The sequence below is a fragment of the Anser brachyrhynchus genome (assembly GCF_964034855.1).
Source record: "Anser brachyrhynchus genome assembly, chromosome: 11".
NCBI lineage: Eukaryota > Metazoa > Chordata > Aves > Anseriformes > Anatidae > Anser > Anser brachyrhynchus.
The window spans coordinates 15,467,805-15,480,952 of NC_137706.1; the positions used below are offsets into that span (position 1 = coordinate 15,467,805).

Genomic DNA, 13,148 nt, shown 5'->3' on the forward strand with positions numbered 1-13,148 from the left:
TCGTGGGAGGCTCCACGGCACCATCCCACGAGCAGCACTGCCAGGGGCACACCATCAGCCAGGGAGCCACACGCCGACAGAGGATACAAGCTAATTACCAAACAGAGTGCCAAATCTAATGTCTTAATTGAACATTTTCTCTGAGGAGAAGTTGCTCCCATAAATTTACAATCTGATACCCTTTCTTTTATTATGAAATAAAAAGCTTTTACTTGAACAGCACTATTAACTTTATCCATCTGAAGTTTAACGCTGATGATAAAGACAGGATAAGGCAGAGGCAGGCTGCTCCACTAATTATATAAAAGGCTGCAGTCATTTGACTGCAGTTGTCTGCTTTTCTTTAGGTAAGCCTTTCAGGAAATCAAGAATTTTCACATGCAAAAATCTAGGATGCATTCTCACAGTTTATATTTCCATTTCATTTTCCTTAATTTCTCATCTAAAACCACCTTGAGTTGTTGAGATTTCTTTTTTAAATGTGATTTCCCTTTGAAAGCTTTGCTAACACATCCTACTCAATTTTGGCACCAGATGTAATCAAATCATTTCCCTTTCTGCTTCTTACACCCCCATACTTCACCAAAACTACTGGTAAAGTCAGAAACAGAAAAAAAAAAATCAGTCTTTTGTCTTTACATTAGCTTTAGCAGAACGCCAGCTCCCCTGTAACCCCAGCTCCCCGAGGGACTGCGTCCAAATCCCCTCGGGGACTGTATGTAACTGTGAGGCCTTGGGAAGAGGATGAGAGAAGAACCACGAGGCCAGAGCGGATGCAGAGGAGGTTTGAGGCTGGCTGGTGGAGGGGCTTGGCTCAATTCTTACAACTCAGCCCTCCTTTCATCCTCCGGAGCCCCGCTCGCCCCTCCAGCAGCTGCAGCATCCCAGGGATGCGCGACTCCTCTTGCTGCACGGAGGTAAAGGCAAGCTGCTCCCGGCCGGGAAAAGGACGAGGTTTTGGTTAAAAGCTGCCTGCAGAGTTTACTGGCACAGCACTTGCTGACTGCCCGGGCTCGGGTGTTAAACAAGGGCTGGGCTCCCACACACCGCCTCTTGCTGATGGCTAATCCTGCAGCGAGGTCAAATAACGCCAGCCGTGAGTCACCACAACCATCGCCAAGGCAACTGGCTGAATTTACGATGTAAACACGCGATTACAGACCCGCTGCAGGGTGCAGGAAGGAGAAGGAGGAAGAGCTGGGCTGAAATAAGTCACGCCTGTATTAAAATCAGAATAGTCGGGGCTGAAGTAACGCTGGACAAACACATCTGTGTCAGCGTGATAAAATGATTCTCTCCTCCCAGTTTGCTTCTCCTCAGCGTCTTCTTCACCACTGCAGGCTTTTTTATTCTTTTAAACTCAGGTAGTTTCTCCAAAATGAGGTATGAGCACAGAAAAAGGTGTTATGTCAACGGTAGCTTTACATCTAGGACGTCACGTCTTCCCTCGCTCCGGCTGGCAGGCACACAACTGCCTTTCCTTGAGGTCCCTGCTCAATATTTGCCTGATCTAAACTGCATTTTGGGACAGCAACCATCCTTATGGAGCATCCCACACAACAAAATCACAACTCCACTGAAACTAGGGAAAAAAAAAAAGAAAAACCCGCTATAAAACAAGGAACAATTGAGAGCAATTCCCTCCCTTCCCTCTGAATCAGAAGCGGAGTCAGATTTCCCACCTATTCCGACTAACGGTGACAAAAAGAGCCCCGGGAGCCCGCCCTAGCAGCTCCCTTAGGTTTGGGGCCAGCAGGACACGGGAAGAAGCAGCGGCAGGGGATGAGGCACGGCCACCCGCCAAGCCATGGCACAGAGGATGCCCAGGCAAATGCTGTAGGAAAGCATTACTGCTGCCCGGAAATCCCATGAAGTATTCTGGTTCCTTCGGCGGCTGCGGACGAACACAGCATCTTTTCAGTTCCTTTCTTGGCAATTCGGCCGCTCGGGTCCCCGCGGGGAGATGAGGTCACCGCCAGCAGCGCTGCCACAGCCCCAGCGCGCCCCGCGCACACACGGGCTGCGAGTCGCCGGGAGAAAACAGGCGGTGAGCTAACCCACTGCACCGGCTTCCAGGAACCAGAACCGTAAAAAGGCTTCTCTTCCCAAGCAATAATAACGACCCCGATAGCACAGAAAGGGGACGGAAATGAGCAATCGGGGTAGCCAACTCTTAGCCGCTAATCGCCAGGAGGAAACGTCGTATTTCATTAGCAAAGCCCTGCGCCCAAATTGTGCTGCATGCACATCTCTTAGAACAAGTCACTAGATAGATTTAAAAACAAATAAATCACAAAACCAAGCGATACACTCAGTCCCATCAGCTATACTGCATGCAGTGAAAATGTCAGATGCTTTTCTCACACTCGGATCAATGTGCTGCATAGCAACAAGTCAGAAGGAAAGGTTAATGGCAGGGACCGCAGCCTGGAACATGCCCATTCCCACGGTCCTGAAGTCACCGAAGGGAAACGCTGCGCTGATTTGCTTTGTTTTGCTTTAACTGCACGAGGGCTTAAAAAGAGTGGTGGGCTTTAATGTGAGAAACCACTCTGTCTGAGCTCCCGGCGCTGGAGGGATGGCACCAAGCACCGTGTGTTTGATTGCCCCTACAAGAGAGTTTCAGAAGTGCTGTGTTCGAATGAACTGCCTGGCAGCGTTTCAGGGAGAAGGGCCGTGTTTCACCAGGCCTATAGTAATGAACATCACCACATTAATTAAGCAGATCCTAAGCACAGACAGATCTTAACGAGCTGCACACCACTTGGACAACAGCATCTCTAACCTTGTAAAGGAGTCCTCCAGTATCTTGCTCGCATTTAAAACCTGATGTTTTTTACTGTGCGTAAATATAACTTTGTATTTTCTACAATAGAACTCCATAGTTACACATTCAATAACTGCCACCTCAGAGTCACGTAATTCTAGTGAAGTCAAGCAAGAGATCTTTAAAAGGCAAAAGCAGTAATCCAAACCACACATCCTACTCTCAATGGACGTGCAAATGAGGAAGAAGATGACCAAAACAGAATTACATTTAAATCCACTTGAATTAACCAGGTATCGTGGGTGGATACCCTGGTACGCAAAATAAGGCAATTGTTTACCAGGAGAAATTGTCTCCAGGCTCCCAGGATTAATCTTTCTTGTGCTTGTGCAGTGTTGGACAGTTGACCCAGTGAAGACCAAGTAGAAAACTACATCATCTTCAACTTTATCTTCCTCAGTCAGCTGCACAGTAATAACAGAGTCACCCTAGGAAAAAGAACAAAAATATACGTCAGGTTTACATTCGCAAGAACTGCATGAAATAAAACTTCTCCACCCCCAAGGCTGCTGCTTTCTGTTCCTGCACTCCTTTCACATGACTTGGGGCCCACCCTAATTTTCAGATATGCAAGTCAGCCTTAGCACGCCTCTTAGCCAGACTATCAAGCATTACAGCCAGCCAACCAGCCAGCAAATATGTTGAGCACAGCTCTGGGAAGAGATACGTAGAAATCTCCGGGGTATGTTCAAAATAGCAACTTAACATGGGGAAATCATGCCGTTTCACTGAAGTCTCACAGACACACACCCCGCGCTCAGTCTTTTACAAGCACAGACATGGACGGATACACACTCACGAATATATGTATATACACATCCCCCCCACAAATACTTAGCTAAGACAACAAAACAGGGCTAGCGGCCTAAAATTGCCAATCTTCACATAATTTGAACAAATTAATTCCATCATTAGTTTCCCCTGCCAAGCTAGCGACTGTGCTGACAGCTCCAGTGTGACCAGCTCAACCCCAAACGCATCTCATCCTCCATCAATAAACACAACGGTATAAAGGGTTTGCGTCTGCTGAGGTTTCTCCACCTCCCACGAGAAGCAACGTGGATGCAAGGACTCCAGCAGACTGTCACAGCCAGGCAATGAAGCTACACCCAGCGGTGGCAGGCCCATCTCTGCAAATTGGCAAGGGCAACATTGCTGTAGCATTACTGCATTATTTATTTGCTTTATTATTTTTTATTATTACTTTATTAGGCCTGCACATGAGATAAATACTCCTGCTTAACTTCACGGAGAGTTATTTCAGCATCTAAGAGCTGCTGGGAGCAAAAATGGTGTACACAGAGGGCACGGACGGTCATCACTGCTAACCTAGCACAGGATACAACAAATCCACCTGCAATTCCTACACCTGTGCGGACAGCCAAGGAGCAATATCCAACAAACTAAAGCTTTCCCTGGGGAAGGGAAAGCAGGGAAGGAGGGTGGCTTGCAGTTCCTCCACCACTAAGTGAAGCGTGCTCACTTGATCTGACAACCCAGCTTCTATCTGCCTGAAGAAGAGTTATATAAACTACAAGACACCGTCAGCAACAGACTGGGAAGTGACCTTCTGCCCCATTTCCCTCAAAGATCAAAACCAGTTGGATGCCCCAGTTTTACACCCCAGCTGCGTCAGCCAGCTCTCAGCTGCCACGCCGTTCAGCATACGGTTACGGCCGCAAATCTGGAAAGGATTTTTGTTGGTATTATTTTTGCAGCTTATGTAATCCTAATTTGCATAGCCAACAGAACACGCATGCCGCTTCGTTTCAAACCTTCTCCTTGAGATCACTCAGTTCATCCCTTCTTTGTCAAACACAATTACTGAAGAAAAACCCAAGGCTTCCAAGCCCCCCCCGTGCACCCATGCTGCGGCAGCACCGCTTCTCACGCTCTGTTTCAAGCCTCGTCCATTGTCTCCCTCCCTTCAGCTCCTTGCATGCCCCAGCAGTTTCCCCTCTCCAGGTTCGTGCCCGGTTCTCCTCCTCCCACCTGGTACCTCTCGCCAGGGGCAGCTTCGCACAGAATGCTGCTTTTGATAGAAACGAGGTTTGTCAGGGCAAGTGCAACCAGCCTCCGGTCTTAAATAAAGATACGGGTCAGTCTTAAAAGGAATAAAACCATGACTTCCAAAAGATAAATGGAGCAGGGAGCCTAGTTTGCATTTCCACGGCTGCAGAGTCAGAAACGGAGGTTTTAGGAAGGTGCCACATCGTAACACCAGACCAGACTTCCACTGTCTGCATATATACAGCGTTGTATATATTCAGTGCTAAAATAAAAACAGGTGCAAATAGAAATGAATCAAGCTTTACACTCAAGCATGACCAGTTCACATGCTGAGCTGAAAACTAAATATCCCATTGCAAGGGAATGGATCCAGTTCTGTGCGGATGTTCAAAAAAAAAAGCTGAAGGTTTAACCTGCAAACCCTTTGTGCTTTGACTTTTATATCCGTCCTTATTCAAACTGTTCCTCCCTTAAGGCATGAACATACAAAGTACTTGAATGGACTTAAAAATGCAGGTGACATTTAAGGATACTCATCAACAGGGCTGATTGTTTAAAGCAGGGTCTCTTAAGGGGAATTTTTCTTTTATTTAACTCGGAATCCAAGAGCAGCCAGTCCAATCCCTGTGACATAAAAGCAAACCCGCAGAGCACATGTGTGAGAAGACAACGGCCTATACGTGTGAACCAGGCACTTGCTAGTACTACACTCGATTTCCTTTTAATTTGCAGCATTACTGCGAAAGATAACTTTTATGCTTTGTTACCAATGAAGGATGCAGAATAAAAAGGTTAATACAACACGGTGCCTGTGTCAACACAGGTAAGAAACCCGAAATCTGTTTAAGCTGAGGCTTAACAAGACAGACGAACTCCTCAATCATACAGATACCTGAAGGTGCCGAGCAGTCGGACCTCACTGTGAAGGTGGCCCTGCTTCGGGGCAGGAGGACAGCCCATGTCCTTTCCAGCCACGATGACACAAAGCCCCACCAGCTGGCAGCAGGCAGCTTTTCGGCTGTGTCTCCCCAGCACTTTACGGAGGGATGGTCACCACCACCCTGCTCCCTCCTCCTGCCCTTCTGGAGGACCCAGCCCAAGATCAATGGGAAAACCCCAATATCCTTGTTACGACAGCTGAGCGCTAGTATTATTTTTTAATCAGAACGTTATATTGCCTCCAAATATCGTCAGCAAGACGGATAAGGTGCCACCTAATGGCAGCGTGCTTGTTTATTCCCGGGTGTCTTCGGAGCTACCTCCTGGCTCAGCTCGCTGTGCGCGACGTGACCGGGGACCAGGAGGAACAAAGCACGAACGCAGTCCTCCCTCGACACACGTTTCTCTTCCCAGCTATTAACAACTTCGCCGTTCGCTGCCAGTTTTCATTTAATTTTAAAACGTCACTTTGAGACAACGTATTTATTCGAAAAGGAAATAGTGCACAGAGCAAGCCTCTCCCTTTCAAACATTTTTGGAGTTCAAGAAAATCGGCTGCAAACGCAGCCAAAATTCCTTCGACCCACACAGAAGAGTTTCCAACAGCACTATTGCGTTCAGCCTCCAAAAACATTTTAATTGAAGTATGTTTACCTTTATTCATTTAATATTATCCAAAAAGTCATCTGTTCAGTATCACTGCCACACAAGGTGGTTATTATAACCCTTCTTTCATCCTGAACGGCTGGAACTGGAAGGTCAGTCTGCCAATATCCCTTTGGTGAAAGTACAGCCAGATCAAAGCCGTTCCCTGGAATGCTCCAACAAATAAGAATAATTTAATTTCAAAACTAGTTTGGATCGACTAATATTTACTTGGCTTGAATCCCATTGGAAATGAAAACATTCCATTTTTGTCCATTCATGAAAGAGGTCACCCTTGCCTTCATTTTGATCTGAAAGTCTCTGAAAAAGCATTTTGGGCAGCTGTAACGTGATGCAAAGAGCATGGATGCTGCTCTTTACTGTAAAAAAACATTCCCTTTCTCAAACCGAAGGGGGGAGGCGTACAGTTCGCCTCGTCAGACGACTGATGTCTTGGGAAAACCAGGCCTGGTCCTGGGCTTTAAACCACCACGACACAACTCAAAGGGATGTCGGCGCAGCCCGTCTCAGAACTGGCGGCTTCCTTAAGGCAGCATAAACGCGTCTGCCTGTAAAAAGGCCCAAATCCAGCTACTGGGTCTGAAAAACAAAACCGGAAAGCGGCAAGGTACCTGCTGGTCGGCACTGGGACAACTGCACCGTTTCAGGTATTTATTTTCAAGAGCCACAACTACAAAGGCACACAGGTTGTGTGCAGGCAAAGTAGGGGAAACTCGAAGTAATCCTGTCTTCTCTCTGAGGGTCGGTTTCTGTATCTGTAAAGGTGAGTGATTTATCTCCAAAGGAGCCCTTACAGATGACATTAGCAATATTTGCAAGTGGCAATGAAGCTGACAAGCTTTAAGCTGAGAAGAATTAGGATCACTTGCCTTGTTAGCTCAGAAATAATATCCACCTTCTAACAATTGCTTTAACCTTTCTTTGCCACTTCAGGCTCTGGAAATCGGGTTTGGGGGAAGCGCTCACAGAGGGTCCTGTACAGCAGGACCACAAGGGACAGCCCTTGCAAATGCAAGCACTCAGACCCCAGATGAAAACGGGACTTTAGCTGGCAAGGGGCAGATTTCCCCAGGGGACACCGGCTCTCCCGGCTGCAGGTACATTTCTCCAGCCTGCGACGGGGCAATATTCTTAGCTCGCTGGCGAACAGATTTTAAAGTTTCTACTAAATAATAAAAAAAAGAAGCACGCTCTATTTTTGTATGTGAAGCATGTGATTTCTAAACTTTTTCCTCTCCTCGTTCATACTGGGAATTGTGAAGTGCATTATCTAACCCATTAACCACCCACTCTGACCTCCCCCCACACGAAGTCTAAAAATACTTATGGAAATCAAGCATGTGTTAGATAGCAAAGCTGAAGCACTCCAGCGTTGCTTTAGCTTTCTGCTTTCAGTGAGAAAACACTAACAACTAGCAATGCCGCATTTGTTCCGCACAAAAAAAAAGCCAAATTAACCGCTGATTACCGCTGCCATCTCTGGCTGCTTTTTCATGCAGGTAAAACCTAAGCAGCGCAGTCACATTGGACAGAAAATCGATGTATTGGATGGCTTAGAGATTCACGTGCAAGTAAAGAAACCTCTCTGCAATATATTTCCTCCTGCAGAGACGCTGTAGAAGTCAGCGATGTGATGCTCTATTAAAGAGGCTGGATTAGGCTCTGGATTAGATGAGTAAGCGCAACCTGCCACTGTAACAAGTTTTGTTTTGTTTCCACTGTTCATAACATGAATCAAATTCTTGTTGGGTCATTGCTTATTGCATTACGTTAGGACACAAAAGGAGAAACACGCTTTTGAAACAGATCTTTTTTTCCTTCCCCTTTGGAAAGCTCCAAGCAGCTCCTAACAGAGTTGCCCTGTACCAGGACGACAGACCCAAAATCACAGCTGTGGCTTCTTCCTCCTCCTTCAAGGAATTCAGGCTCATCGGCACCTTCGTTTTTTTAATTCTCAGGTGGAGGTGGTCCCGTTCTTACACCAGCTACAGCTTGCCACAGAATCAGGCCGTAACTGCAGCAGGAGGCAAGTCCCTTCACATCCCTGGGCTTTGAGCTTCCCCACCAATGAAATGGGAATACTGGGTGAAACTCGCCGTGTGTTTTTCATGCAAATGGCTTTTAAAAGAAAAGGTGACTCTTCAATTATATCCCACTTTCTTTGGGAAGCGCTCAGGACCGGGAACGAATAAGTTAAACAAAATCAAAGGGAAGGGCGAGACAATTCCACCTAAACCCAGAGCTGTAGGATGCTCTGAAACCAGCTGGGGGACAGAAAACGCAACAACAAAGCCCCTTTAGAAAACGCAGCAGAAATCATCCCACAAGCAAAGCAATAAAATACAACCGTTTGGATCTTCTATGATCTATTTTCATTCATCTCTGCCAGTAAACTATATCAATGGCTTCAACTCCCGCTCCTGGCAAACCTTTGCCTTCAAAGCGCCCCCCCTCTGGGCTGAGTCCCGGCGCATCCCTCCCAGCTGAGGTTACCTTGGTGTGGTGCAAACGTGCTGAGCTCCCCCCGAGAACAACATCTGGAGGGGATGCCACAGCACACAAACACATGAACACCTCTACAGAAAACAAAAACAGGCACAGATGCACGGGCTCCCAGCTGGGAGGGGGACAGGTGGAACTGGGGACAGGTCCTCCTTCGAAACATCCACCTTTCCTCTCTGCCTGCACGTGGGGGATGTTGTGTGTGCATCTCGCTTCATCTCAAGTGCATTTTCCTCCTTGGGAATGCTGTTAGGGTTGGTACTTCAGGCCCAGGTGCATTTTGAAACACCCAGCCCCTTTTGCAGATATGGCCATTTATCCCACAACCCCCCAGCACTTGTATATGTAAAAGGAATGGAGCAGGGAAGAGGTCGGAGATATGTTACAGGGAGATAAGATCAGTCATTACAGACGTCCTCGATTTCACCAGTATTCATCGACTTGGAGGAGCACTTGTGAGAAAATTTGTGTCAAACACAGTCCATTTTGCAGAGCTGCAGGCTCCAGAAACAAAAGGCAGTGCTGTGTCATCTGCCCGAACACGAGCAGCTCTCGAAATGGCTCCTCACGTGGAGATATCCCCCAATAACAGCAGTGACCCCGGTCAGCAGCGTAAAGGAAGATGGATGTCGCTCTGCCGGAGTGCTGCAACCTCTCCTGCAGGTAAGATCTCCAGGGAAAGACTCCAGAAATAACCAGAATGGCAAAGAGCCAGGTCTGGGATAGAGTTGGGTCCTTCCTCATGGCCAATAGCTGCAGACTCCTTGACCTTAAAGGAGCGTGAGGCAGAGCTTTTATTTTATTTTATTTTATTTTTTTTTAAGAAAACAAATCACAAAGGAAGACAACAAAGAATGACTTCAGTGGTTAAAAAAAAAAAAATCAAAAAAAAATCATAGCCTCCAAAGCTAACTTTATTTTCCCCTTAAATGAACAGCAGCGCTATTAGTTGTGCCTGAGCAAGGCTTCAGGTTAGCGTCATGGAGGCTGAGCCCCTCTTTGATGAGAGAGACAGATTTTGCAATGCAGTCTCCTGCCCTTAGGAAAACACAACCGCAGACCGTAACTGCTCGCCCACAGGCCACCAAAAGAGCAGAGCGATGCTGCAGGTTGTTCTGCCAGCCCCCAGAGCAACTCGAGGCGACACCTTCCACATTTCATTAAGGCTGCACCGAGCCAGCCCAGCTCCTCTTCCAGCGTCAGCCACAAAGCCACGACCAAAGCAGTGACTTGCACATGCAAAATTACCTTCTCATCTCCAACATTTTCTCCCCCTGAAGGTGAGGAAGAATAGGGCCCAAAACTAAGTTTAGCTCAGCACAGTGATGGATAAAAGATTGACACAGGAGACAAAGAATGGATACAAGGTCAGAAGACCCTTTAGCTAAGAGTCTTTGGGTACGAGGAACACATGGGAAGACACGGACACCTACAGTAAATGCAGCACCAATAAATAGTCCCCGACCTGGTGCTAAGGGAACAGAGGCAGCTGCGATGGACCAATACTTACAGATATCACAGGAACTGCTGCCTCCAGGCCCAAGCTGGCTCGTGCAGATCCATCCTGAGCGCAGCTTGTGCTGCTCACCTCGACTGTCTGCAGAGCCCACAGCGTTACGGCTGATTTATCAGAGCAACCTCACAGCTACGCCATGTCCCACGCCACTTCAGGTGTCCAAATCTGCAGCGGGGTTTGTTTGCAAAGAGAGAAGTGGTGCAGGGAGACCAGGGAATGGATTTCCTACTCCGAACCACTGTGAGCAACACAAACTCCAACAGAATTGGATACACTTAAAGAAGTCCATTATTAGCAGCCCACGTCCTTTGACAGAGCGTGTCTACATCTCCAAATCAATCAGCTCGGTGATGAATCTTTATTGAGTGTCAAGAGACTATTACGGGTATTACACACGCATTAATACAGGGGATCTCTACAGACTGCCAGCAGAAAATCCATCAAAGTAACAGGATCTCGTTAGCGCTGAAGACGACACACAATTTATCTTTATGGATGTATCTTTATGACACATCGCTTAGGCGCACAGAGCCGGGGAAGTTACTAGGACGGGTGGTACACAGCCAAGCAAGGTGTATTATTGCTTCAGCACTGGGCTCCACAACCTCTGGAGCACTTCCATCACCAGCCCTTGTTCAGGGCATCCTGAGGGCCTCTGCGAGGCGCTGTGCCGGGCAGACAGCCTTCACTAAACTAACCGGCCAAGGGCACTTGTAATGGTTTTTAGCCCACAGGAGGACGTGATAAAAATTAACAATAACATTAACAACAGAGTGGCAAAAATAAAAGTTAAGTTGAAAAATAGGCAGGATGAGAAAAGTGTCATTCAAAAGTTTGTTATATACTAGGGAAGAAAATCTAGGGAAGAATAGCTAGCTACACGAAGAATAGCTGGGAACACGGTTTTATTGTGTGGCTGGGATTGGCAGTATAGTGAAGAAAACACTGATTTATCTTCATTTATTTGAGCAGTTTAATACTGGCCAGGTCATTCATTTAAAACCCTGTGTGCTTGCTGTCATGGCCTGGACTGCTGGAACAAGCAACTATCGACAGCAACCCCAAACCCCAGCCACAGCAAGCCCCACAGAGCTCTGGTCCAGAGAAGGGGCATGCAGGGAGGAGCACAAGCAGAACACATTGGAGGTCTACCTCTCCTCTAAGCAAGTCTCCATAGCAGAACATCCCCTCTGGTACCATCCAGTTTCCACAGCAAGTGCTGATCTTAAAGAGTTTTTCTCGGAAACCGTGGAAACTACTACAATTATTTCCTATAAAAACACACCCAAATTGATAGGAATGTCTTGTTCTGTCCTCTTTCTACAGCCTCTTCTGTTCTTCACTACGCTGTAAGCAAACTGAACCACACGTTTTATTAACAGCAGCTTGAGTGATTGATCCTGCTAATTGCTCACATAGCAATAACAACAAAAATCGTAGAGCTTGGAAGAAATAGCAGACAGTCTGAATGCATTCAGTGACTAAGAAACAGAAATCCAGCTATTCTCTTGGCATCAGAGAGTTGAAGAGAGTCACAATTCCTGGAAGATAAAGTACATATCATCCTGGAAGATAAAGTACATATGATGACACATTATTTGAAACAATCTCCTATCGCAGCAGTATTTTCACAAATAGTCTTGATGGAAAAAAAATAGTCAGATTTGAACACTAACATTTGAAGGCATAAGATAGAAGGACAGTATTTTCCTTGTACTTCAGCATCCTCTACAGTACAGTAAGCCCCTCAAAGAGACACAGCTCAGAGTGCGTTTTAGAGTGCTGATTTTCCTGCCAGCTGTGAAATATCTGCTCCAGCCTTTAAATATCTCACAGCTACAGTACTTGGAGCTACCGTGATGCCTAAGACTTTTTAGAAAGTGACATTCCTTTTTTTTTTTTTCTTCTTTTTCCATTAGAGAACAGAGACCATTACAACCATTATCTTATTGAAAAGTACCCCCCAACCACAACTGCTATGCAGAGGAAACTTTTGCAACACTGAGAAGAAGCGCTTTGAAACAGAAATGCAGGCAGCCCTGCAGAAAGCAACACCGAAAACATGTCCTGCTGCATAGCTGCCACTTGATGGCAGTGCATAGCACCGATCTTAGCAGAGAGCAATTAATCACAGTTTATTTTATTTCCCACTTATGCACAATATGGGATTGCAGGGGATGAGTGCTTGCGAGCACGCCGCATGCGGCACAACTTTGTGAACCAGGGCACTGCAGGTAGAGCAAAGGAGACCAGGAGCAGATGGGCTTTTCACAGGAGATTTGAGAGCTTAATTGAAAGCGTCACACCTTCATCAATTCAACATCTTCAAAAACACCCTCGTGTTAGGTTTGCTGACAAAATTGGCTCGAGCCTAACAGTTCCCAAAATGAATGTCTGCATTTTGTTACAGAAAATAAAGCAGGGACCTGCATCTTGACAGATAAGATAAGAAATTTGGTTGGTTGTCCTAAAGGTAATGTAAGAATATTTGTAAGCTATATAAATACATTCCATTGAGGAAGGGGAGCTTAAGAGCATTTTCATCCTCTTAAACACCAAGTACTGATCTCCACTGATCAGGAGGGAAGGCACCACAATCAGCCAGCACTGGGCTTGGGATGCAATCTCTCAGCATCTTTCCAGATATTAATAAGCTCATCAGCTACTGCAAGACATAAAGAACCCTAA

At 46.5% G+C, this 13,148-nt stretch overlaps 1 protein-coding gene across 8 annotated transcripts in view; it reads right to left on the reverse strand.

Annotated features, from left to right (window-relative positions):
• AKAP13 (A-kinase anchoring protein 13) overlaps nucleotides 1–13,148 on the reverse strand; it is a 216,860-nt gene that overhangs the window by 135,847 nt on the left and 67,865 nt on the right. For all 8 annotated transcript variants that reach the window (XM_080607070.1, XM_080607073.1, XM_080607076.1 and 5 more), the window contains exon 5: nucleotides 3,108–3,255. In XM_080607070.1, coding sequence (XP_080463196.1) covers nucleotides 3,108–3,255 — 148 coding nt within the window. The remainder of the gene's footprint in view (nucleotides 1–3,107; nucleotides 3,256–13,148) is intronic.